General features: G+C 45.5%; 2 protein-coding genes across 5 annotated transcripts; one reads left to right on the top strand and one right to left on the bottom strand.

Annotated features, from left to right (window-relative positions):
* Window positions 1-165: 165 nt before the first annotated feature.
* On the top strand, window positions 166-5,364 carry TPRG1L (tumor protein p63 regulated 1 like). Its single transcript, XM_054222125.1, has 5 exons — window positions 166-408; window positions 496-587; window positions 1,856-2,032; window positions 2,616-2,769; window positions 3,518-5,364. The coding sequence occupies exons 1-5, from the start codon at window positions 211-213 to the stop codon at window positions 3,710-3,712; spliced, it is 816 nt and encodes a 271-aa protein (XP_054078100.1). The 5' UTR covers window positions 166-210; the 3' UTR covers window positions 3,713-5,364.
* WRAP73 (WD repeat containing, antisense to TP73) lies at window positions 1,157-22,398 on the bottom strand. 4 transcript variants are annotated; one of them, XM_054222122.1, is made up of 13 exons: window positions 22,251-22,398; window positions 21,446-21,598; window positions 20,728-20,844; window positions 13,521-13,593; window positions 12,525-12,628; window positions 11,568-11,654; window positions 10,631-10,765; window positions 10,462-10,539; window positions 9,022-9,127; window positions 7,868-7,993; window positions 6,951-7,142; window positions 5,997-6,056; window positions 1,157-1,217 (listed from the first exon to the last, which is right to left on the bottom strand). In XM_054222122.1, exons 1-13 carry the CDS (start codon window positions 22,317-22,319, stop codon window positions 1,204-1,206), a joined length of 1,314 nt encoding a protein of 437 aa, XP_054078097.1. In that variant the 5' UTR covers window positions 22,320-22,398; the 3' UTR covers window positions 1,157-1,203. The 4 variants fall into 4 exon arrangements, with proteins under 4 accessions (XP_054078097.1, XP_054078095.1, XP_054078096.1 ...); XM_054222120.1 differs by lacking the exon at window positions 1,157-1,217 and adding an exon at window positions 2,768-3,006; XM_054222121.1 differs by lacking the exon at window positions 1,157-1,217 and adding an exon at window positions 3,076-3,251.
* Between the last annotated feature and the right edge of the window lie 2,169 nt (window positions 22,399-24,567).

Below are 24,567 nucleotides of genomic sequence, written 5' to 3'. Positions count from 1 at the left end.
CCGGAGCCTTCTCTTCCCCAAGCGCGGAGCGCGGCGGAGAACGGGGCGGGGCAGGGGGGCGGGGCAGGGGGCGGGGCAGGGGGCGGGGCAGGGGGCGGGGCAGGGGGCGGGGCAGGGGGGCGGGGCAGGGGGGCGGGGTCGGTCTCATCGTCAGGACCCCGCCCCGCTCCGCCCCGGAAGGCGGTGAGAGCTCGTCCGGGCCTCGCCGCGATGCTGCAGCTGCGGGAGGAGGAGGAAGAGGAGGAAGGGGGCCCCCCGGCGGTGCTGGCGGAGGAGGAAGCGGGGGTCCCGGCCGTGCTGGCGGCCGGGGGGACCGCGCCGCCCGTCCCGCCCCCGCAGCGGCTGCGGCCGCTGAGCGTGCGGAGCGCCGGGCGCGCCGGGCGGCTGCGGGAGTACTTCGTGTTCCGGGTAGGGCCCGCGGGGCGGCATCGGGCGTGTCTGTGGGTGTCTGTGTCCCCCTCCCGCGCCCCCTGACCCGTCCCTTCGCCCCCGCAGCCCGGCAGCATCGAGCAGGCGGTGAGCGAGATCCGCGCCGTGGTGGTGCCCGGGGAGGACGGGGAGGTGCGGAGCGTCTGGCTGCTGGCAGAGTAAGTGGGGCGGACAGGGGGGACCGCGACACCCCGGGACACGCTCGGCCCCCCACATCGCTCACCTACCGGTTCCAAACCTGCGCCTTCCGCACTGCGTGTTTAGATAAAAATCTTGTAAATATTGGTGCTGGCACAATGGATAGAGAAGGTTTGACGTGGCGTGGGGTGGCTGTGTCATATCCCTATTCCTGGATCATGTTAACTCATAATTTATCTCATTACAAAACCCAGTGCAATACAGAATTTACTCGTACACTAAAACCCACTCAGGCAGCATTAATAAACCCCTTCATCACCCAGTTACAGACCGTCAGCCCTAGAACTCACCAACGTGCAAACTGTCAGCTCCCATTCTGCCATGCATCCGGACGAGGGGACGGGAGCAAAACACGAGGCGCGTTGCTGCCTTCATTGGATCTAGGCTTGGCCACATCCACGAGCCCCGAGCACTCCCCGGGGCCAGCAGGAGGCAGGGGGGGTTGGTCCTTTCACCGCGGCACAAGGGGAATGGGCAGAGAAAGGGTGACGGCTGGGGGGAGCGCGCCAGCCCGTTGCCTGGTCCCACTGTTTGCAATTACCTCACGCAGCGAGGATGGCTTCGGTCTCGGCAGCTTTACCTCAGCATTCCTGCTGGAACAACAGACAACTTTAAATTTTTGTAAGGAAAGGCAGTTAAAGCAGTTACACTAAAAATAAGCCATAGCAGATACCAAAAATGGTAGTTTAACAGCTGAGCTCATTACCCTGAGCGTGTTGGGTTGCCCTTTAAGGATGCAATAGTGGCACAGCGGTGATGGCCCAACAGCCTAGTCTGGCAAAACTCAGGGAAAGGTAAGATCTTTTATTCATGAAATTCGAAGAAACCAACCAGTTTCTGAATGTACAGACTGTTCTTCCAGGGGAAGATACTAAGTCAGACCACACAGTTAAAGAAAACTATTTCTCTCCCCTGAACACATGCAAATGCAACTGATAATTTAGCAAATGTGGCAACACGCTCACAGCATGGGATTAAATGCTTACTGGAGTAGTTGGAGACACAAGCTCTCAAGATCTTCAGACTTACTCTGATTTTCTTAATATTTTCCTATGTTGGGACATTCAGCCTCTTACCAGACTTGCTGATTCAAAGCAAAGGCCGAGATGGCAAATACAGCATTACTAAGACTTCTGCTTTGTTCTTAGCGACTCTCCCATCCGTCAAGCTCTTGGGTGTTTTTAGCCAGCATCAGACCTGCTGGAGCTCAGTGCCGTTCTCTTACCAGGATCGATCACTGGAACAACGAGAAGGAGCGTCTCGTTCTTATCACGGATCAGTCCCTCCTGGTCTGCAAGTACAACTTCATCAGCCTGCAGTGCCAGCACGTGACGAGGATCGCCCTCAGCAGCGTGGATACCATCTCCGTAGGAGAGTTTGAGTTCCCACCTAAGTCTCTGAACAAGTAAGTTGGCACAGGAGTACTGTAACGTTCTTGTAATTCTTGTATTGTCACTGTAAATGGAGCTGTCAACCTTTGTCACTGGCCAAGTTTGAGGATTCTTCCTTTTGCTCACGTGACTTCGTGAACAATTACGAAGCCTCATCAGAGCAGCTCGGAGCAGCTGCTGTTCTGCTGGAACAGTTAGTAGTTACGTTAAAAGGGAGTTTCTCAAGGGCTTTCAGGGTAGGACGGATAGATGTGGGAGCAGAAGTCCATCACCAGTAGGTAACGGAGCAGCACCACCTCAGCATTACTAGAAAGCCACGTGTAAACGCCAGGTCGTACATAAGCGCAGGCTGTCACGGGCCATAGTTCAGGCAGTGTCCCAGGTGTCTCATGAGCTGAACCTTTTTGTACTCAGCTTAAAAAAAAATGTCCCTTTGCATATTTCAGGGGCTGAATTCTTCTATCTGCTACTTACTACCAAACTTATGTTTCAGCTCCCAGTTTTAAGCAGGTCATTTTCAGACAGTACATTTCTAATTGAACTTGCCTCAAGGACCCAAAGGCCTTACCGCCTTAATTCTGCTGTCTCCGATATCAGGCGAGAAGGCACCGGTATTCGAATCCAGTGGGACAAGCAAAGTCGCGCCTCCTTCATCAGCAGATGGAACCCGTGGTCCACCAGCATCCCCTACGTCACCTTCACCGAACATCCCATGGCGGACGCCAACGAGAAGATCGCGTCCCTCTGCCTAGTAAGGAACTCACCGCTCCTGTTCTACAGGCCTTGTTGATCTCGTAGGCTGGATGCGACTTAGATTATTTTGAAAAGATATAGCGGTTAAATCGAAGGGGCAGAACTTCGAGCTGTAAGCTACATTTCTCCATTCTCCAAATTTTGACGTGCAGGGCAGCACAACTGTCTGGTTTTGCCATATACCCCTAAATGGTTCAGACAAGGAGGAGGCTGAAACTTCCACAAGTGCAGAGTCCTGTAAAACCCCAAAGAAAATTGATCTTGGTGCTACTCCTGCTCTTGCTTACCTGACAGGCCGATGCCTGACCTTTTATCTAGGGCTGCCAGCTAATTAAACAAATAGCTTAATTGCTAACTGTGAGCCTTCACTTGGGTGGTTCTCAGTTTTTCTTGCAATAGTTGCTTTCCTCTGAAGGTTTCCATGAAACTAGAACACTATGGTAGCGTAAGTTCAACACATCAGTGATAAGGGCAGGAGAACTACAGTCAGAAAGAAACAATATTAGTCCCTGGTAAGTCTTTGCCATCGAGCCCATGTGTTTAACACACACGTAAATAGCATCCTCCTGTGCAGTTAACTGTACCGTCAGGGTTAAATGTCACAATGTGAAGTTTACCATGGCCTGGGAGATCCATGACAACTGCAGCTTCAGTGTTAATCCTTCACAATTCAACATCAGCAGCTGTTAGCCTAGCAAGTTTTAAAACGATGGGAAAACAAGGTGATTTTTTTTTTTTTCTTTCAGCTGGAAAACTTTAAAACCCAGCTGATTCAAGCTGTGAAGAAAGCCCATAAGGAGTGTCCGGTGCCAGGAAGGGCTAAAGGCGTGCTGGTGCTGGAGCATCCTCTTCTGATCGAGACCTACCTGGGACTGATGTCCTTCATCAACAACGAGGCCAAGCTTGGCTACTCCATGACAAGGGGCAAAATTGGATTTTAAAATCCCTTGCGTTTAATCTTTTCAAGCGAAAGTGAGTTGATACTGGTCTCCCGGGGAGAGCCCACCGTGCGGCAGAACACCGGGTAACCAAAGTGGAGGCGTCAGGGGAAGGAAGGGGGCAGCTGTAATCTACCAGTTCACGGGAGGCCCTGGTGGTTCTGGTCAGGTCAGATTAATCTGAAGCAGACACAAGGTAGTGTCATTCTTGCATTTTGTATCTAATTTACAGATCCTCCTGGTTCTTCTACAGGGCTAGCGAGCAGCAGTATTTGCCATTTCTAACTAGGTGTTCTTCCCTGTTAATTAAGCGCGATTGGTATCTGCTACAAACATTCCGCACACACATTCCAGACGCAGCAGAACGTTCATGCCCTATTGCAGTTGTATCCCTATATATGGTGTCAAATCATGTGGTGTGCTTGGGACTGATCTGTGGTGTTTGAAGAGGTACCGGTGTTCACAATTACAGTAATCTTAGCGTTTTGATTAATGCCTGTTAAGAATTTTGAAAGCCATGTCAGTCATTCTTTAGCAGCAGATTTTGTTAGCGCTGTACTGTCGGGTCTGCTCAGGAGCCGCGTACCTGAACAAGTACTTTGTGAACTGAAAAATATGGCTGAACGTGCGTTTATTAGCTTTTTGTAAAAATATCTCCCTTCCTAATAACTTCCTAATTTCTTATGTGTGTTTTCCTGCTGCAGCAATAGAATAAAGACTCTTTTGAGAGAATATTGCCAAAAGCCTCACAAAAACATTTGCCTTCAAAGCTATTATTTATAAAACTGAAAAGGAATTCTATTTTGATTAGATTTATATTCTTAGCAATTTTTCTTAAATCTACTCTAATTTGGGGCAGCAGCAGCGCAGGACTCTTCAATGGAGACAGATAAAGCTTTAAGCACTGTACAATCTGGATTTATACATTCTTGCACTGAACCTCATACTGAAGTCCAGTACTGACATTCAGAAGCAGCATAAGAGAGGCTACAACTGGAAGTGCTCCTGAGGCCCCTCTACCAAGCTTTTTCATTGTGTGTGACCTTTTATCCATGCCATTTTATCAGAGCGTTTATTTGCGCGACTGCAATGCTGAATAAATGCTGTGCTGCAGCAGTGGTTTTTTGATCTTAAAGTAGCCGTGTGTTTCTGAAACCGCTGTAAAGTCGCGATGGAATGCAACCAGTTGCATGTCCCTCTCAATGCATTTTCTAAGATATCTATTTAATTTTCATTAATCTTACAGTAAAGTTAAATTTCAGCTCAGTTTGTTCTTCGTTCTTCGTTTTGTGGAGACTGAGGCTGTGAAATTTAGTGGGAAAAGAAAAAAACATCCAATAAATTCCTAAAGAATGGGCTCCCTTCCTCTGAAGAAAGCAGTGGCTGGCCACCCGGGTAGAAGGAGAGTCCAGCTCCTCTTTCCCTGCTGAACCGGCCACTCCAATTTGGCACCAGATAGTTGGGTCAACAGCTCCCCTTTCAGTTGCCTGTAACATATCAGTTTTGAGCTTTCTTGTAAAGATTCACTATAATAAATCTGTGGGGGACCAGGCACAGCTACTGTCACCTGTTAACATCTTCGTCTGGAAAAGCAAAATTATTACAGATGACTTAATTTTCTTTCTGAAAAAATAAACTGTTTTGCTTTAACAGGACTTGATTTTCTAGAAAGTGTCTTACTCATTTATCTACTTCTGCTAAAATATTTAATTCTAATGCACCAGAAAAATCTGTTGTCTTAGAGGACTAGATAGAAGCTGTACACTGTTGTGTGCAAATCACTGTTCCCTTGTGCTGGGATAAATAGCTACATAATCACACAACTGATAATATACAAACAGATTTCAGAATGGAGAAGCACAGGTTTATAGTTAGAGTCATACCAAGTTTGTAACTATCAAAATATTTATTGGAAATTATAAAATTTAAATAATGGCTATACATTATATACACACAGCTACAATTTTAGCAAATAAGGTTTCGTGGTTGACAAAGTTCAAGAGAAAGTTCAACTACAGCAATACTAAACTTTTCTTGAAATCCAGACTTCATTCTCTACGCTTCAGTTGCTACATCACTTAATTCAAACGCAATCACCGTACTTTACACATTGGAGTTTGGGTACGCTCCTTCAAATAAATAACTTATAAATACAAAAGCTTCGGATTGGGGAACAGGGTTTGACCCCTTTCCTCATTCTTCCTCAAGCTTGTGAGCATTTTTAATGCAAATGATTGTTATTTTACCTCTTCTCTTTCTAAGTAACACACACAAAAGTTGTCCTTACTCAGAAGCGCCACGGAGTCTCCACTACAACGCCAGGAGAGAGAGACGATCTGGAAGTCACCTGCAGAAACAGATCAGAGTTTGTCAGCAAGAAGCTGCCAGTCCGTCCTCGTACGCTGGGAAAAGGCGCCTGGAGTCAGTCACACACAGTGCAGAAAATACCCTCCCCACCTTGGCTCTCCTGCAGCAGTACCAAAACCAAACACCCCGCTAAGGCTCCCAATCTGTTCTCCAGTACAGCAGCACAGACAAGCTGCGTTACCGACTTTTCCCCAAACCTACAGTTACTTTGTACTCCCACCGACAAGCACAGATTTTGTAGACTCATCATTTTAATGCAGACAGGTGCCATGCAGAGCTGCGTACCCCAACGATATTGCTGCTCCTTGTGTAGGGAGGAAAAAGTTGAATCTTTGTGATTCCTTTTCTGTTAAATATGCAGAAAGGGATTTCTGGGATCTAGCTAATGGCCATGTATCACTACTGCCAGCCGTAAAACTTCTCATCACGCAGGCTGACTTAGAGTCCAGGTGCACATATGTTCTTATCTTTCCCCATCAGATTTACCACGCTCATTTTCCCCCCGTAGTGTTCTGTTGTAGTTCAGTTGTTTTCAGAACCAGAAAACATTATAGGCATTTCAGTCTTTATGTCAACACCTGGCATTCTGCACAACTACAGCTTCTATGTAAATAAACTGATACCAATATAAATCTTGAGAAAGAATTCAACATACTATACAAATAAAGCAACAATTAAATCCTTGTTAGCCCCTGTGCTATCATGTCTTCATTTCTTGAAGACAGAAAGAGGAGTTTTTAAACGTTTTCAAAAAGTTCCAAGAGCCCATCTGAGCCATTTACATGCTAACGCTCAGACCGATTTATAAGTGGAAAAATATCTGGTAACCAAGCAGCTGGTGACAGCGTGTGGAAGGTACTGCCGGCAGCCTCACCTTCCACTGGAACCTGCACTGCCACGCAGCCGGCTGGGGACCACAGGTAGACTCTGCTGTTCCCCGTACAGACGGCAAGTCGAGCCTGTCGTGGATCCCACTGGAAAGACTGGATCGCACACAGCTGCTCCAAGACCACAAACAGTTTCAGCTTTTGAATGTCCCAGATCCAGACAGCGTTAGGAATGTTATCTGTCAGAAAAGGGAGAGGTAATCATGTGAATACCTGAAGGATAAAAAGATCACGCTTTATTTTAAAGAAATGGGCATTTAGGTGCACCACGAGTTTAAGGCCACTAGAGTTTTGCCTAGCAGTGCCTTCAGTTTCACTTTGGAAAAGTTACGAAAAGGATAAAAGAAGTGACTTGGTTTGCGTTCCAGTCCTGCACTGGCTTTTATCAAGTTATTCGCAATTATGCTACTGTTGGTGGCTTTTGCCTCTGAACCACAGCTGCATCCAGACATAAACAGCCCTTCAGGACCGTCAAAGGAAAATATTAAACGTTAATTCCATGACTTCCACTATTTGAGGTAACCAAAAGCCCCACTACTACAGGTTGTAAAGAATTCTGCCTTTCAAGAGACACTTGGTGTGATGGGAGGAGGAAGGATTTGTGTATTTCACTTCCTAATACAATGAGCAAGCATACATTTGAAGAAATAAGAAGTATACTGTTTTCATTAAAACCAAAGCCAAGACCAAGTTAACGCACTGATAAGCGGTTCCCACGCTAGAAGACAGGCTGGATTTCCTCTGTAGTGACACGTTTGCACAACAGAGAACTGATTTTAAATAGGGCCACACGTCTTCCCATAGTGAAAAATAACTGGCCAACTATCGCCCTCCTTTCTCTTTTGAGAACACACCACACACAACCAGCAGCTTCCCCCTTTCATATCGAGCAGCAGGAACTCACCATTTTTGGTTGCCAGGAAACAGTTATCTGGACTGAATGCCAACATCCCAATTCCCATTTTGGGATTTGCCCTGTCAGTCACTGGTTTGACATACTGTAAAGAAACTGGCACCTGGGAAATGTCATCTGGAATTTGAAATGAAAGTAGTTTACTAAGGGAGCCTTAGTATTTAAAATAATTAAATTTAATATTTAAAATATTAAAATATTTAAATTCCAGCTGTTAAAAACCCCTCATCTCTGAAGCGATATGACCATATTTTACTCTTCTCCAATATGTTCCAATCAAAAACTTCAGTTGTTTTCAGATACTGCATCTTCACGTTAACAGCTTACTGTTCTTGCCCTTCTACAACAAAAGAAAGGCTGGAAATCCAGGCAAGTCTGCAGATTAAACTACGAAAAAAAGGAAAGATCAAGTTTTCCGCTACCTTTTAACTAGTATTTCAAACAAACACCAGTGCAAAGACAGAGGTGATTTGCAGTACCACAAACAATGAGACAGTAGAAAAAAAAAATTAATCATACCTTGTCTGCCATCTCTTTAATATTTCACAGCCTGTTGTCTGAAGGCAAGTTTAAAGCATTGCTATGACTACAGCTTCTCAGACAGAAGCCAAATGGCCTTTTTCATGCTCTCTTTTTTACATAACCTCATACCTAAGGGATTAACTGCTATCCTATAGCAGACAGCAAGACAGTAACACCTTCTGATGATTTTTTTTTTTAATTATTGGAACTGCCACACGCTATGATAAGATTCTTAATTGTTAGGATCAGATGAACTAGTGCAATTATCTGCATCGCATAGATTGAAAAAATCAGAAAAAACATCCACACAATGTTAAGACAACTCTTGCAAGCAGCTCCAAGACTGAGATCTGGCTGCTGTTTCTACACCCAAGCAATTAACGGTTCTTTTCTACAATATCCCGCTAGTCTTTAACCTGCCTTGAAGCCACCACGCAGGCAGCATCCCCTCCAGCGGGGCGCTTACTGCCCTCGGAGCTCTTCAGTTATCTTGGGAGCCTGGAGCAGAGCATCCAGAAGACCCGTTCCAGTATCAACGAGGCAGAGTTCGCCTATAATGTTTATTTATAGGAAGACTTCGCGTGGCAAACTCAAGTGTCTCATTTTAGTAAACTTTGGCTTACATTTACTTTGTGTGCTGAAGAGAGAACTAGCCAATGCTCTTGTTGGAGGGAAAGAAAGTCTCTCTGTTTCAACAGATGGGGATTTCTCCACTTCTTTATACACAATCTACAAAGAAACAAGTGAGAGTTCTACAGAAGGGCCTCAGAGAATTTGAACATGGGCTATTACCAAGTCATCCCCATCCCACTAACTCATTTTCAAGTGCATTATATCTCAGCATCCCCTGGTTCATCGATGGAGGAAAGGGCTTCAGCTGGCAAATACCAACTCCAGCGTTCTCAGTGAATCATTTGCTATTTGGAACCACAATCAGGAAAACACTCCTGTGACAAATAAACGAACCTTGAAGTCTAGGAAGAATGAGTCTGCCAGAGTACACCTCATTCATTATTCCTGAGAGCTAAATCTGGCAGTACAATAAATCACCTTCATTACAATGGGAACATAGATTTCATTTTTGCAACAAAGAATCTTTAATTGGATACTCTCACAAATAAATGCAAACAAAGTGCAACGCTGCAGAAGGAAATAGCAAAAACATTTTAACAGTGTGACTACAGCGTATTATTCCCCAATACAAGCACCAGGATAAGTGCACCAACTGCAATTCCTGTCTGTATAGTAGAGATTAACAGAGCTATTTCCATTCGTTTTCCATTACATATTTTACACCTAGCTGGAAGGAAGGGCATTTTTCAGCGCTGAGAAGCTTTGCTGAGGTACGTTTAATGGGTCGTGCCTTGCTTCTGGTTAAGAGGCATCACCACAGTCACATGAATAGTGCAGACTTACGGTCTACACATGTGAACTCTTCGGGGACTCTGCCCAGACACAGGACTAGTCCCTCCTCTGCAGCAGCACGCAGCACTGCTGCACTCTCTGTTCTTTTACCTTGGCGGATGAGAACAGCTTGTGATTTTTGGAACAAAAGCTACAGCTCTCTGCCTGCTGCCAGCTACCCGGAATCTGCTGGGCCTTGCATATACGTGCGTGCAAGGATAAAAATAAATGATGACAGATGTTTACAGGAAATGCTCTTTAGGTGAGCTGGATGAGCCTGTACATACAAGATGTAAATCTGATCACAATCCAGTTCCAACGCTGTTTAAAGTCACAAATTGTATAAAGCTGAGAGAAATCTCTCCTGTTAAGTTTCCCAGTTGGTCATCATCTGCATAGCCAAATCTGTAACGCAATCGCCATCTACATCAAAATACACTGGCAAATGACAGGATCATAGGTGCATATTCCATCAAATTTGAAAGAATTCCTCTATTTTTTCTTACATCCCCAAATGTTCATGCAATTTCCCAAGCCCTATGTTTATATGAGGAGGGGGAAAAGCAAGGTCTCCAGAATGAAATAATTCTATCTTTCAGATACAAATAGCAGCGTCAAAGCACCGCTAATGATTCAATGGGTTTTGGATCCGTACTTACAGTCCTTTTGTTAACAATGGTTGCTGGATGCTCAAACTCTGTGATCTTCTTCCAAGTTACATGGTTCAAGATACGCACCTAGTTCAAGAAAGCATTGCAAGATAGAACTGTTATGACAGAGTTCTACAAATGGTTTAGGTAAAAGAACGAACATAAACATATTTCTTACCTTTTCGTCATAGCTGCCAATTGCCAAAAATTGACTGCTGGGACTCCAGGCGATTGACTTTATGCCTAGTGACCATTCATAAGCCCGGTACGTGGACAGCAGTCTGCCATCAAGGGAGTACAGCAATATTTTATACTGAAAAATAAATAGATTAATTCTAAAGATTAACAATATTGTTAAACCCATAGACAGGCAAAACCATTCCTCCCAAACTCTCCCTGCTTAAAACGCAGCAAGTGAAACACAAAGGGCAGGGCTTGTTATCTGTGACTTGAGACAAGAGGCTCTAGGCTTCCCGCTGGCTCATTTGGCACTCCCAGGACACATCCAGCCTCTCCCCAAGAGCACAAAGGCCCCGAGCCCAACGCTCCACAGCATCAGCAGAGCCTTTATGGAAGACTCGCGCTCCTTCAGCATCTGAAGCCATCCGATCAGGGGTGTACAACCCCGCCCGTTCCCGGGGCTGTTTGCTTTGATCTTGCTGCCCATAACTTTACAGCTATACCTGGAAGTTCACCTACTCAGAGCAGAAAGGAGAGCAATGTATGTATTCCTTGCTAACTTTCTGGATGAGTACCTTAACTGTACAATTACTGTGCAGTGTAAAATAAAGTGGTAGAAGAGCCTTACAGAAGAATTCTTTCATTATGTCACTAGTGGCTTCTGCAATGATTACAGTAATACTTTTTTTCCCCAAGATAAACAGAAAGAAAGCTAATAAGATAATTTACTGTCATTAAAGATTTACACAACAGTTTGACATACACTTGTGAGGACATCCATTACCAATACAACTAAAATATTTAAAATGGTTTGAGTTCAGCTTTTGTTACGTTTAAAAGAAAAAAAAATTATAACACTATTTTAGTTACTGCTTTACTGGTGGCTACAAACCAGCTTGAACTCTTCAAGAAAATAATCTGCTTCTTCCTCATACCTCCAGACACGTATCCCACACTGCCAGAACACAGCCATTAGGAGCCCATTCAATCCCAAACAGATCTTGTGTTTCAGTGTCAAAATGCTGCGCCCAAAAGAGAAAACACAAACCCATTTGAAATACTATACTAACAAACACTGTTGCATCTGACCTAACACAGTCCTCAGTTTTATCCTTTTAAGTGCTACCACAAATGCAAGAGCCTTTTGCATGCTAGCTTAGAACAGAAATATTTTCTTTTGCATTAGTATCCTGCATTCACTGTTTCTTTGGTTTGCCTTTACAGAAAAGGCAAAAAGTTGCTCCATCTTAAAATGAACAGTATTTCATAAGAAAATAAAAGCAGTTACACTGAATCAGTCAAGAAATTTAGCTAGCCTAATTCCTTGCCTCAGAAAGGCCGGTACAGGATCATTAGGGAAGAGCTTGGGACCGTGACATGCATTTAGTGGCGTTTCCCAAATTTTGCTATCAGCTTCTACTGAGACTCAGAATTCCTGAACTAGAGGTGACACTATGTACTGACTAGTTCTTAATGGGTTTTAATTTCTCAGATCCATCCGGTCCTCTAAGTCACGCTAGTGTGCATCCTCCACAGACTAGTCTCATTGTTAAACAGAAAATATGAGAATTCATATTATACGTCCCAAATGATCACTTTATCAAGCATTTGATACTTTCAATATTAACGTAGGACAGTTTATTGTAAATAAACTCATGCAAGAATTTAAAGGTGAACTTTTGCGTTCCATCAGAAATTCTTTACGCACACCTAGTAAATATAGAGAATACTGCTAGGGAAGTCTGCGGGCAGGCCAAGGAAGGAGCCAGGTGCTGGACAGAAAATGCACTGGCAAGTCTAGAACCAGACTACCGAAGTGGCAGAGCCTAAGGCAGCGTGCAACACGTGCTTTAGTCTGCCCAGAAGCGGTGGAAGGCAAGGACCCCTCTTACTCTCAGTAGCTGCCAGTCGCTGCACACAAAGATGCTAATGAAGTCCTTGCAGTCACGTCTTTCTGCTACTGCCATATAGCGGCCATCCCTAGTGAAAGCTATCCCTGCCAATGAGAGAAAGTTCATTAAAATTAAAAAAAAGGGAGAGAGAAAACAAGACAGAATAGCTTACAAATCTTCCATGAAAAGCAGTTATTGCCAATTCAAAGGAGAAGTAAAGACAGGGAAAAGCATCTTCACATTAATCAAGGCAAAGCGTAGTTCTACTAATTTGCTTGTGTTGGCAATTCTTAAACTCTGAATATATTATTTCTAAGGGTGCAGCTTCACAACTATTGCAGAACTTCAGCATGCTTCAAAAAACCATGTTTGATTACTGACAGACAGTTGTTTTATAAACCCCACAGATTTCATATAACCAGTTCATTTAGTCTAGCTAAAGGGATTAGCTATGCAAGCGTTGGTACTCCCAACTTCCAGGCACTGGTCCCCATCCACTCTTATTTTATACGCAATACATAATTGTCTTTGTCGTATATGGGCCATTGCTATATACAAGCCTCAGGCAGGAAACTGCTAACCACAGCCATGCGGCTGGACAGCCCTGACACGAGCTTCCTTTTCAAAGCTTTTCTTGTGGAAAAGATGACAAAAGCCACTTTGGATTAGTGTTTTTCATCACCAATGCATCCAGCTCATTTTAATGTCTTAAAGAACCCTTGAGAGGCAAACACAACAGGAAGATGTACATCTGAAGACCAGGCACGTGGCTCAGATGTAACCCTTCAATCCGGGAGAACATGACAACCCCGGGGCACAGGTGGCACACAGGTACCCATCTCAGAGCCGCGTATCCCTGAGGGGAGCAAACCCCTCAGCAGGGAGGGCGCAGAACCTGCTCCGAAACACGTGTTTCTCCATTACACATCAAATTGATTTTCCCCTTCCTGCCATATTAAAAAGATACCACTGCTGCGTTAGATGTGCGACACTTACCCTGCTGACAAGCTTTGGGATACTTGATGTAAGAGACAGATTTCGTACACAAGGACCACACAGTTATCCGCAGCTGTCACAAAGAGAAAGAGACAAGGAAGTTATTTGTTTATTTTTGTAGATAAAAAAAATTGAGTAAACAGAAACCCATAAACCTAATTAAACAAAACAAAGTAGATCAATATACCCTCTGTGGTTAATTAAACTGTGTAGCTCTTCTATGTAGCTGAAACACAGAGCCCTGACAAGTAACTGCAAGGAATTCTCCCCCAACTGCCTTCAGTTAGCAAGGTTACGTATTCCAAATTACTGTTACAGGCACACTGAATACTCCAGAGGGGTAGGAGCTGCAGAACACCAACATGGGGAAAAGCTCTTCATTACCATTAAAGTTACTGATATTGGCATGAATCTAGCTACATAATTGCCAAGTATCGCACACAGACACTTTGCAGTTGGAAAAACCACAGTTTTATCGCAGAATCTGGAACAGAGATGAGAAGCTTCTTGCATTTATCAATGGATGAGATGTTACAGCAGCGTAAGAACATCGTATCTCTTGGGACAAGGCTACTAAGCATGAAAATTCAGCTGTATTTTTCAACTTTTAGACACGCTCAGCTTTGACAGCTAATTTGCATTTTGCTCTCCCCTCCTCAGCCACCCACAAGAAGGCAACATTACGCAATTACTGAAAGAGTTAGAAAAGAGCCAAAATACGCTATGCAAAGCAAGGCATTTAAACATCACGTTTGCGGTATTTCTGGAGGCTTGTGCATCCATAAAACACAAAAACTGCAGAGAAGGCAGTCAGCTGCAAAACAAGCCTCTCCACAGCTCTTCAAGGTCACAGCCTGCATTCTGGAAGCTCTGCGTTGCCATCTGCAGATTATTCAATTAAAAACAAATACTTACTCTCCCTTAGCAACGGCAGCCACACCAGACATATGTGCATTAATCAGTATGTCATGTGAACCTTTGCATTTATATCTGGAGTGAGGAATGTTTCCAGTGTAATTTTTTTCTTGTGTTTTCCTACATTTTATTGCACCAAGGTAAGAGATTCTAGAAGAGATGCAGGTAAAACTATTTTTGCAATAAAGCACCACAGTCATAAAGCTTCCTTTCCCAGAACTACTGCACAACAAAATTAGTTCTGATTCATTATATATGTAAAACTTCAGCAATATCTACCATCTCCTTATCCTCCTGCAGCGGGTGCAGCCCATTCCCCAGCAGTCTTGGGCAGAAGTTTCTGCTACACTTTTTTGCACATTTGTCCTCAATACACATTTCCCTTCCCTGAAGAAACTGGTACTACTCAATGGTGACAAAGGACTCCAAGGCAGCAGCATCCCATGTACGTGTTCTACCTGGCATCACTACAGGCTGCGTTGCAACAGAACTTGGAGGGTTTTTTCATTGTTGACATCATAATTTTTGCCAGAAAGCACGATTCAAAGAATTGTCACGGTGTCCAAACCAAGTTACAGAATCCTAATTAATGCTGCCTCCCTCCAGAGATACATGGAGTTCCAAAGCAAGAGAGCAGCATTAGCTGTTCTCCCTACTGCTTTTTATATACAGAAGAAAATTTTGAAATTTGAAGAGACAACACAGAAATCAATTATTATTATTTTTAACTTACTACAGGAAAGAGCACAAACAGACCAGATTCCAGTCTGCTTCTATCCAAAATCAGAAAAAATACTGGACCACTACGTAATGCTCTTCCTTTATTTTACAGGTATGAAATTACAGCTAGACATCTGCAGTACCGCCTTTAAGTTTAGCAGGTCTTAGAGGAATCCACTAGATGAACAACATTAATCAAGTTTTATTACTGCAACTGCTCACTTCCGGACATACAAAAATACAGCATTGTTAGCCTGCTCTTCACGCAAGATTTACTTTAAAAATACCAACACAATGCCTACTCACATTCTTCTATAGCAACTGCAATAGTGATATGCCGCTTGCTCCTATTAATTGCAGTGTTAAATGAGCTTGCTGCTGTTCCTCCCTTGACCAAAACACGTGGCATACACAACACGCATTCTACAGCCACTTAATATCAAGCTTAGCAGCTGCAAGCTTTGAATGCTGAGGTCTGGATCATAATTTTTCCTGACAAAGGCATCCAAGTTTACATTTGTGCTGCTACTTGGCCTCACAACCAACTCACCTGGCCTGCTGCGCGTCAGACACGCTTATCTCCTGGACCACAGAGGCTGGCTCAGAGCCCCAGAACAAGGCTCCCATCAAGCTCAAGTACATCAGAACAGAAAAATCTCTAGCGGTGAGAAAGAGCGTATCACGTGCAGAGCTCCTACTGTCACCTCTGCCTCGCCTGACACTCCACTGCGGAAGAGAAAAGGCAAGCGCATCTTCATTTTGAGAAGTCTTTCTGCATCCATCTCTGCTTCACCCTTGGGTGCAGCCCTCTCTGTGCTGTTCAGACAGCACCTTCTCTAAAAGGGCCAAGTTCTGTAACTCCCCAGAGAAGACACTAATCACGTTTTCCCTGTTCATGCTTGTCTTGTTGCACTTAACTGCTGAGCATGCGCTTCACTGCCACCGAAAGTTTCGGTAACATTAAACGCTGACGTTGTTGGAGTAGCCGTGTATTGCCCAGGTACCTCCCCACCACATCATTTCTAGCAGGTACGACAGAAATTGCAATAATGCCATTGCAGCACTGGGGAGAGACTACGGAACACAACCAACACACCCCTGTGGAGGGCTGTTTACACCCAGTCAACAGAAGACCCACAAAAATACACCTTTGAAAACAAAGGCCTAGTATTGTATTGGATGCCTACAACCCTTTGATAACCAAAGCTCTTCAGATTTGATCTAAAGCAGTGACAGCAGGCTCATAACAACTATTAAGATCCTCTACTCAACTCCAGGCTCTCTCCCAAGAAGGCTGCATGCTAGCAAGGGAAGCAAGCTATATTCTATTTGTGTACACTCAAACATTTTTATGAACTGAGAAAATTACATTATATGCTTAACATATGAACTTCACACCTATCTTAGATGGATTAACAATATGTTTACAATTAAATTGTGACACAAAGGGAGACCCTTCATATTCCCAACTGGAACTGAAACATTAACCCACAATCTTGCCCAAGCTGCCAATCTAAACTAGAGAAAGATTTCACAGCTAGCAGATATGATTATGAGAGACAGAAACATAAAATGCACAGACGGTGAAAAAAAGAAAGCCAAACACTTTAAAAATTACAAAAAATCGCATTGCTCTTATTTGCTTTTCTCAGAGACACTGTGGGGAAGGGACAATGGCTTTTACAGCAGAATAGATCATGATCAATTAAGTCTGCAGCAAGCACTTCACTGCTCATTTCGAGGGGTACTTTCTCTTTAGTGCAGATGACTCGATTAAGTGGAGTTGTCAAACTCAAATCCCAATGATAATGGTGTCTGAGTAGTTTTCAGCTGTTGTTTTGCAGTGGAAAACCAAACCAAAAGCAGAAGCATTTTTAAAATAGCCTAAAAACAGCTGAGAAATAAAAAGTATTTAGATGGTAACGTGATAAACAGTCTCCAGTGCTGGTGGGTTCAGGCCTACATCCCAATGTTGACAGCTATAGGCAGGTGTAGGACTGGTGATTTTCAAAAGATAAAAACACACTTTTAAACAACCTTGCATCTCAAATGACTGTCAACTTTTGTCCCAGACTTGACTGGGTCACAAGGCCTCCTTACATAGCAGTGTCTGTCAGCACCGGATTTCAGAAGATTATTCAGAGCACATTCCTCGACAGAAAGCATTTTTCAACCAATGTAGCCATTTACAGTTACTAAGGATTAGCGCCAATATACACAGAAACACACACTTTTTTCCCGCTGCTGTAGTACGAAAGGAGCTTCTTAATGCTTCAGTACCTAAAATGGTAGTGGAGAAAATACAATATCTGTAGTTTATAAGTATGTCTCTTAAAAGAAACACTCGAGAACAATGCTGCTGATCTTCAAACTATTTATCACAAAACATGAGAGTCACGAAGAAGCAGAGGATCCATTTGCTTTCTCTGTATCTTTTATCTGCAGCTCTTGTTTATGGTCTACATGTGCCTATGAATTCAGGTGGAACGATGGCACTGTAAGAGGAAAGACACCTGGTACGACACCTTCCATGGGACAAACTGATAATGCGGAATCTTCCAGCAGTCAGCTTGCTGTGTTACACACTGCAGAACTGCCTCATGGACTGGATTGCAGCAGGAGAGGAAGCACCCACTACAAAATAAGTGACAAACGATAGCTACGGGACAACAAACTACTTTCCAGCGCACTGCATGAATCAATATAATTAACATGGTGCTCCAACTCTTCAGATTCCAGATAGCAGGATTTCAAATGTGTTTTTCCAACTAATTTAGATTTGCTCTTGATCAGTTAAATGAGGGAAAAGAATACCTCCGGTTTTTTTCCCCAAAAAAAACCCCTGATTTTCCTAACAGAACTGTACTCTAGCTTGGTATAAATAAGGTGATGAAAAATCAAGTTGAAACTATTCTGACCACTTCTCACCTGTACCTGTAAGATATAAGCAGACAATTAAAGAAAAAAAAAAGCCTTTGATTTTGGAAGTACCTTTGAATATATCCAGCTGCCCAAAACTGGGGTTTGCCTGGCAAAACCAAGCAAGTCTGTATCTCACCTTGCAGAGAATCCTCCATAGCAAGAGTTTAAGGAACCAGCCTACATATTTTCTACATTTCAGCAGGATTTCCATCCTCGATGCGGACAGAATGACCCCTCCACACATAACACTTAAGCTAATATACAGCACAAAGATGCTTTCGAAATTTTGGGGCAAGTAACTCAGTACTAAACACACTTTTGTAATTAAGCACAGTAAATTCCTCCACATCTGCCAGTAATCCATTATTGTGAAAAACAATCCACTATCAAGTGAAAGGAGAGCGTCTCTATATACCTCCTCTGATAAGCCTGTACCATTTAGTTGCCTTGTACGTCATGCTGTTTATTGCAGTAAATGTGTAAAGATTTAGACAGGTACCTGTGCCATTCAGTATTACTGTACATTGTGTAACAATTCTGGGACCCGAAAACCTGCACATTATTACAGACTCATCTCCAATAAAATGACTGCATTTGCAGAGTTATGTTAATATTAAGTGCATATAGACCATTGCTGCCCATCTCAAAAGACTGAACAGAGTGAAAATGGACTTTGGAAACGCGTGTCACAATTCTGCTGCACTCACCTCAAGTTAGGAACTGCACACCAATCACATCAAAAACCCCACAACACTATTCACTATAATGCTGACCACAAAAAGGATGTAACTGCAAGTTAGCAGATGAATAATTGTTCTGAGGCACTAGTAAGTATGGATGGCTAGGAATAAATTAGCACGACCATATCCTTTAAAAAAAATTCTAGGAATAAGAAAGTTATTTGTGAGCTTACAGTGGAACTCACATGTTGACCTGAAGAATTACAAGTATGAGTAATTAGTTGGTGCTGTTTGAAAATGTCAGGCTACCAAAGCCAAGCTGCAGTAGTTGACAGGGAACCCCTAAGGCCTCCAAGCAACCGCTGAATTTGATAACATACATAACACACCAATATTAAGTATCCTGACAGTTTCTGTCTCGAGCACTACTCGCGCCTGTCCCACCAGACTATGGATTTAGCAGAGCAGGAGTAAACACAACTCAGACAGCGGCATAACCCAGGCAGCTGTCTGACAAAAGCTAATTTAGCAACCTGTTTACAGCTGGAAAGAAAACTTATCCCAACACAGATGCCAACTTGGCAAAGGCTTAATGAAATCCTCTAAGGTCAAACCAAGTTCTGTTGGGAGGCAATAAATACTTGCTAGTCCACCCCCACATGCACGTGCCATGAGATACTCACTTGTAGCACATAGCACCAGCCCTCAGTTTGGGTTACTGACTACCGCGCTTCTGCCTGACCAGCAGGCATGTCTTTACTGACTTCAGGTTGAAATTCTGGACCCATTTTTTTATTTTAATACTACCAAGGCCATTCATTCCTGGGAAAAGTAAGGGCTAAGTTTATCACTCCTCCAAACCCACTATCTAAAGGGGTAGGGGAATGGAAAAAGATTGCTTTACAGACAGAAAACCTCTACCCCAGGTCAGCACTAAAAATCCCTGCTGGAGAATTCTGCCCTGTGTGCATCAGGAACAGTACCGTAGCTGTACACAAGTTTATCCACAGCTCCCTTGAGAGCACCAGGATCTGCGCTAACTCCAGTCCACACACACAGATGACAAGGTCCCCCATCTATCTTCCATTGACATTGGTATTTGCACAAAAAAAGGAAAAATCTTGCAGTGTAACATTTGAATTCAGTGCTAGCCAGGGTTATGACACAATAACCTGTCATCTAAAATCCATCTATAGCTTTGAAAAGATTAAATACAGCAAAGAGGAAAATGTCTTGCATGTAGTTCTTTGCTATTTTCTGACTGTTCTTCATTGTACCGAACAACATGAACTGTCGGCTCTAATCCAAAGACCGTAAAGGTGGAGAGTCAGACTTCCACATGCCTCCCAACAAGCTCAGTATCCAGCATCCACAAACTGATTTGGATTCTACCTTAGTGTAAATTCCAGAACATGGCTCTCAATCATAAGCGCTTACAGGCATTTGAATTTTGAAAGCAGTTCTATCAACAGCAGTCTGACTCCTATGTGTAAAATCAAACCATTATGAAAGTATTTACAGGATATGGATCTAAATCTCATCTCACAAGTCAATAAACCTAAGACCATACTTTTTTAATTCCATGGCCACTCTTAAATGTTTATGGTTTGGGGGTTTTTTTGCAAGAACTGCTGAGCCTTCCGTAAGCTACAACCAACAAATCTGATTTCTAAAATTGCTTCACTGAATGCCAGTTATCCCTAAACTTTTCTCACATAATTTTGTGAGAAAATTACGCTCAAAGCTAAGTGTCCATTTTCTATCTTATCATCAGAAGCAAGAGGAAAAATTGTTAACAGAAGAACTAACATCTAAACTGGAATTAACCTAGGTTACATATATGAATACAGGAGAACTATTCCCACATTCTTTACACCACTACAGCTTTAAGAGCTTTAAGTTATTTTAAGAGGCAAAGGGCAGACAGTGACATCTGATACTGTCGAGAGTAATCATGACTTCACACTTACATGGAACTCTGTTGTATTGAGAATGTGACGACCATCCGGACTCCAGCATGAAGCCACCAATCCTGCTGAGCCCTCGTCTATCTTACAGTGCCAGTCTGGCTGCTCCAAGGACCAGACCTAGGGTGGAGAGGAAACCAAACAGACACCAGCTCATCAAAACCTCTGCTTACAAGAGTACACTACAGCTGAGAAAAGGTTCCTGCATCGCATACCAGAGAGGGCAGGAAACCTCTGAAAGCCTGTTGCCATGAAGGACTGGCGCTGGATCCCACTACAAAAGTAAGCCCCACACCTCTGTGTGTCAGTAAGAATTATAAAGTAAGATGGCTTGTTTGGTTGGTTTTTTTCCTGTGACAAATATTCTGAACATCCAACACTAAAAAAAAAGGTTTAGTCCATTTAACAAGTTTGCATGTATTTATTTCCTAGTGAACTAAGAAATCACTAAGACAATCTCCAGCTTTTATTAGTTTTGATACTTATTTTTATTCTAAATTTGGGGGTTGGTTTTGGTTTTGTTTTTTCAAACTAAGATGTTTGTCATGGTTTTAAAAATAATGGCATGCTGGGTTATCCTCAAACCGTGCATTTTCAATGACAATGTCAGTTACTTCAGCAAAAGCATTGAACCAGCACTTGCTGTTAAGAAGCTCTCACTGAGTGAGAGCACACACAAATCCCCACTAGGAAACACACTCTGTCTTGCTTTTGTCCTTACCTGAACAATCCCTCGCTTGTACATGGCACATAATATGAACAGGGAATCAGAGGACCATTCGATATACTGGATCTGATCCAGGCAAGTGTAGAGCTGGAGGATCTGGAGGGTGTTCACATCCCGGACCACCAGACGGTACTGCACGCACGAAGCCTGGACAAGAGCAAACCCAGAGCTGAGCCAGGGCACCGACCCCGGCCGAGGACCACAGCCGTGCCCATGCCGGGACGAAGCGCTGTGCGAGCAGGGCTTTTAATTTCAAAAGGCTTGACGTGTGCCGCGCTCTACTGCAAACTACAGCAGAAATAGTTAAATCAGGAGGGAAGGAGGGGTGCGTGTGTGTATATTAATGCAAAGAATCCTCGTTCATTCTGGTTAACTAATTCTACTTTAAAAAAAATTATTCTGTGCCTCATAACTATTATTTTAACTGATTAACCTTAATCAGGTCTCCATTATAGAGACCCTTGTGGAGTAAAAGCCTCTCAGCCAGCAAGCCGTCCCGCACACATAGATAAGGTTTTGTTATCGCCGCTTCTTCAGGGCCCGGCCCAGGCGGCCTGAAGGCCGGGCCGAGGCGGGGGGACGGGACACCCTGCCCCGGGGGGGAGCCTGCCCTACCCCGGGGGGGTTCCCCGGGGTCCCGGCGCTGTACCACACATGAAGTTGGTGCCTGGCGATCGCCAGGCCCGGGCCCAGGGTTCCCGCGCTACCGCTTCACCCAACGGTCTCCTCAGGCCGCGGAGCCGCCGGGAGCGCGGCCCCGGTTACCCCCTATCCCCCGCAGGCGGCGGCCCCTACTCACCAGGCACTTGCCGTCGGGGGAGAACCGGCCGAGCAGCCCGGAGAGCTTGAACAGCTCCGAGAAGTCCATGGCGGGGCCGGGGGGGGCGGGACGGGGCCGCTCCGCGGTTCAAACCCGCCCGCGCCGCCCGCCGCCCCGGCCCGCGCCCCGCGCCGGAAGCGGGCGGAAGGGGCGGGAGCGGTGTGGCCAGGAGGGCCAATCGGAGCAGGCGGGCGGCGCCCCACGGCGCGCCGGGAGTTGTAGTCCCGCGGCGGGGCGGGGCCCGCGGGCGGCGGGAAGCGGGCGGGAAGCCGTCTCGTGAAAGTAATTGTTATGCAAATGAGGCGTTTAATGAGACGCGCCCGGCCGCTCCGGCTAATTACTCCTCCCGGCTAATTACTGACAGCGACGGGAGAACAGGCGGGGTGTCCTGCAAGGTTCCCCAGCTGGGACAGAGGGACTGCGGATTGCAGTAGAAATACGCCAGTAAACAGGATGCTGATTGGAATTCGAACGAATAAATAAATCAAGTTTGGGGAGAAGGAGCGCAGGGTTGTGGCTGAGGGGCAGGAGCCCGGGTGTCCCTTCCTAGGGTACAGATCCCTTTGGGAAAGCCCCCAGAGCAGCGGCTGCCAGCCTGGGCACAGGACAGAGGATGTTTGCGTCCTAAAAATGGTCCTTCGGGCACCAAGCACAAAAGCTGGAGGCCACCGTGTCCCTTCTCTGCCAGCCAGCACTGGGGGGGGTACACAGTCCTCCTCGCTGGGTCCTACCAGCCTGTCCCCCCGACATTTGGGGGTGGCAGCCAGCCCCGTGTGGCTAGCAGCCCAGCTGCCGTGGCCAGTGAGAGCGGCGCTCCGGCGGGATCCCACCTTCTTTGGGGAGTGCATTCACTGTCATTTAAAAAATAAACCTCGGGATCAGAACAAACATCCGAGTCCTGTTCTCGTTACGGTTTAGGCATTTATCCCCCCAAAAGTGGTTGCAGCGACTGCGATGTGTTTCGGGGCTGGTAAAAGCGTCTGTTTTCTGGCGCTGCCCGTGAGGCAGGGACAGGAGGTGACAGCTGCTCTGCAGCCACCATCTGCCCCGGCCGGCCCCGCGCGGGCGCCTGCGGGCAGGGGGTGGCTGCGAGTCTCCAAATGGGGCCGGGTGACCCCAACGTGCAGCCGATGGTCTCCCAGCAATGACACCGCTCCCCCCGTTCTCCCCAGCGCAGGCTTTGGGGCGAGCGGCCAGCGAAATGGTAGCTTTTGAGACGGGGTGACAGTGAGAAGGTGTGTCAGTGAGTCTACGCAATGCAGATAGTTGGAGTCTCCTGGCTGGTGGGTTTTTATCAGAAATGTTCCATCTTCACCCACTGTCACTCCCCTTGTGTCCTGACAAGCCATTTTCCCCAGCATGGGATGCAGCGGGGTGAAGCGCGGGGCCCTGGCTGGTCCCTGGGCAGGCTGTCCCGGTCCCCCGCACCCCTGGAGAGATGAGCTGGTCATTGAGACCAACGCAAGCACAAAACCAACCCAGCCATCAGCGTGGTGCGGGGAAGAGCCTCTCTCGGAGCGGCGGTCTACGTCTCCTTCCCCTCTCCATCGGGATTAACCCCCAGCAGCGGCCTCAGGCGCAGCGCTGTTGGGGGGCTGCTGCCGCCGCAGCCCCAAGAGGCAGCTTGCCCCCGAGTCACTTTGGCACTGGTGACCAGCTTAATTCCCCGGCACGCTTGGCTGAGCATTCCCCACCCCCTTGCAACTGCCTCCTATTCCAGGAAGGAGCGCGCAAGCCTTTGCCTCACTTTTCACATAGCTTTCAACAGCTCCAATGTCATTGCCTAGGCGACCGGGACGCTACTTGATTGTAGTGCAGTAAATAACGTAGATCCTCAATCCCAGGCCGCTCCTGTCCACGGGAGACCTCCGGGGGAACTCGAAACGCTTGGGGAGCCAGAGCAGGTAGGAGGAAAAAAAAAAATGACAAAAGGAAACCCCTCGCTATTTGTGTGTGTGAGTTACTCAGCACGACCCTCTCTGGAGTGCTCGATAATGCAGCTGGGAGATGATTTGTGGCTGCTTTGCTTTGCAGACTACTTACACAGCACTGAAGCGGCTTGGAAAGTTTGCTCCCAAGTGCCTTAGATCCGGAGTTAAAGCATTTGTGGAGGAAAAGCTGGCCAAGCCTTAAATGGGAAAAGTAGAGTGGGGCTGGGTACCGTCGGGATACTGGGGCTGGGTATCGTCGGGATGCTGGTGTTGGGTACCGTCGGGATGCTGGGGTTGGGTATCGTCGGGATGCTGGGGTTGGGTACCGTCGGGATGCTGGGGCGGGGTACCGTCGGGATGCTGGG

Source organism: Rissa tridactyla, chromosome 16, assembly GCF_028500815.1.
Source record: "Rissa tridactyla isolate bRisTri1 chromosome 16, bRisTri1.patW.cur.20221130, whole genome shotgun sequence".
In the NCBI taxonomy this organism is placed as follows: domain Eukaryota; kingdom Metazoa; phylum Chordata; class Aves; order Charadriiformes; family Laridae; genus Rissa; species Rissa tridactyla.
The sequence above is the reverse complement of the archived record's forward strand: the minus strand, read 5'-3'. Positions and strand labels throughout refer to the sequence as shown.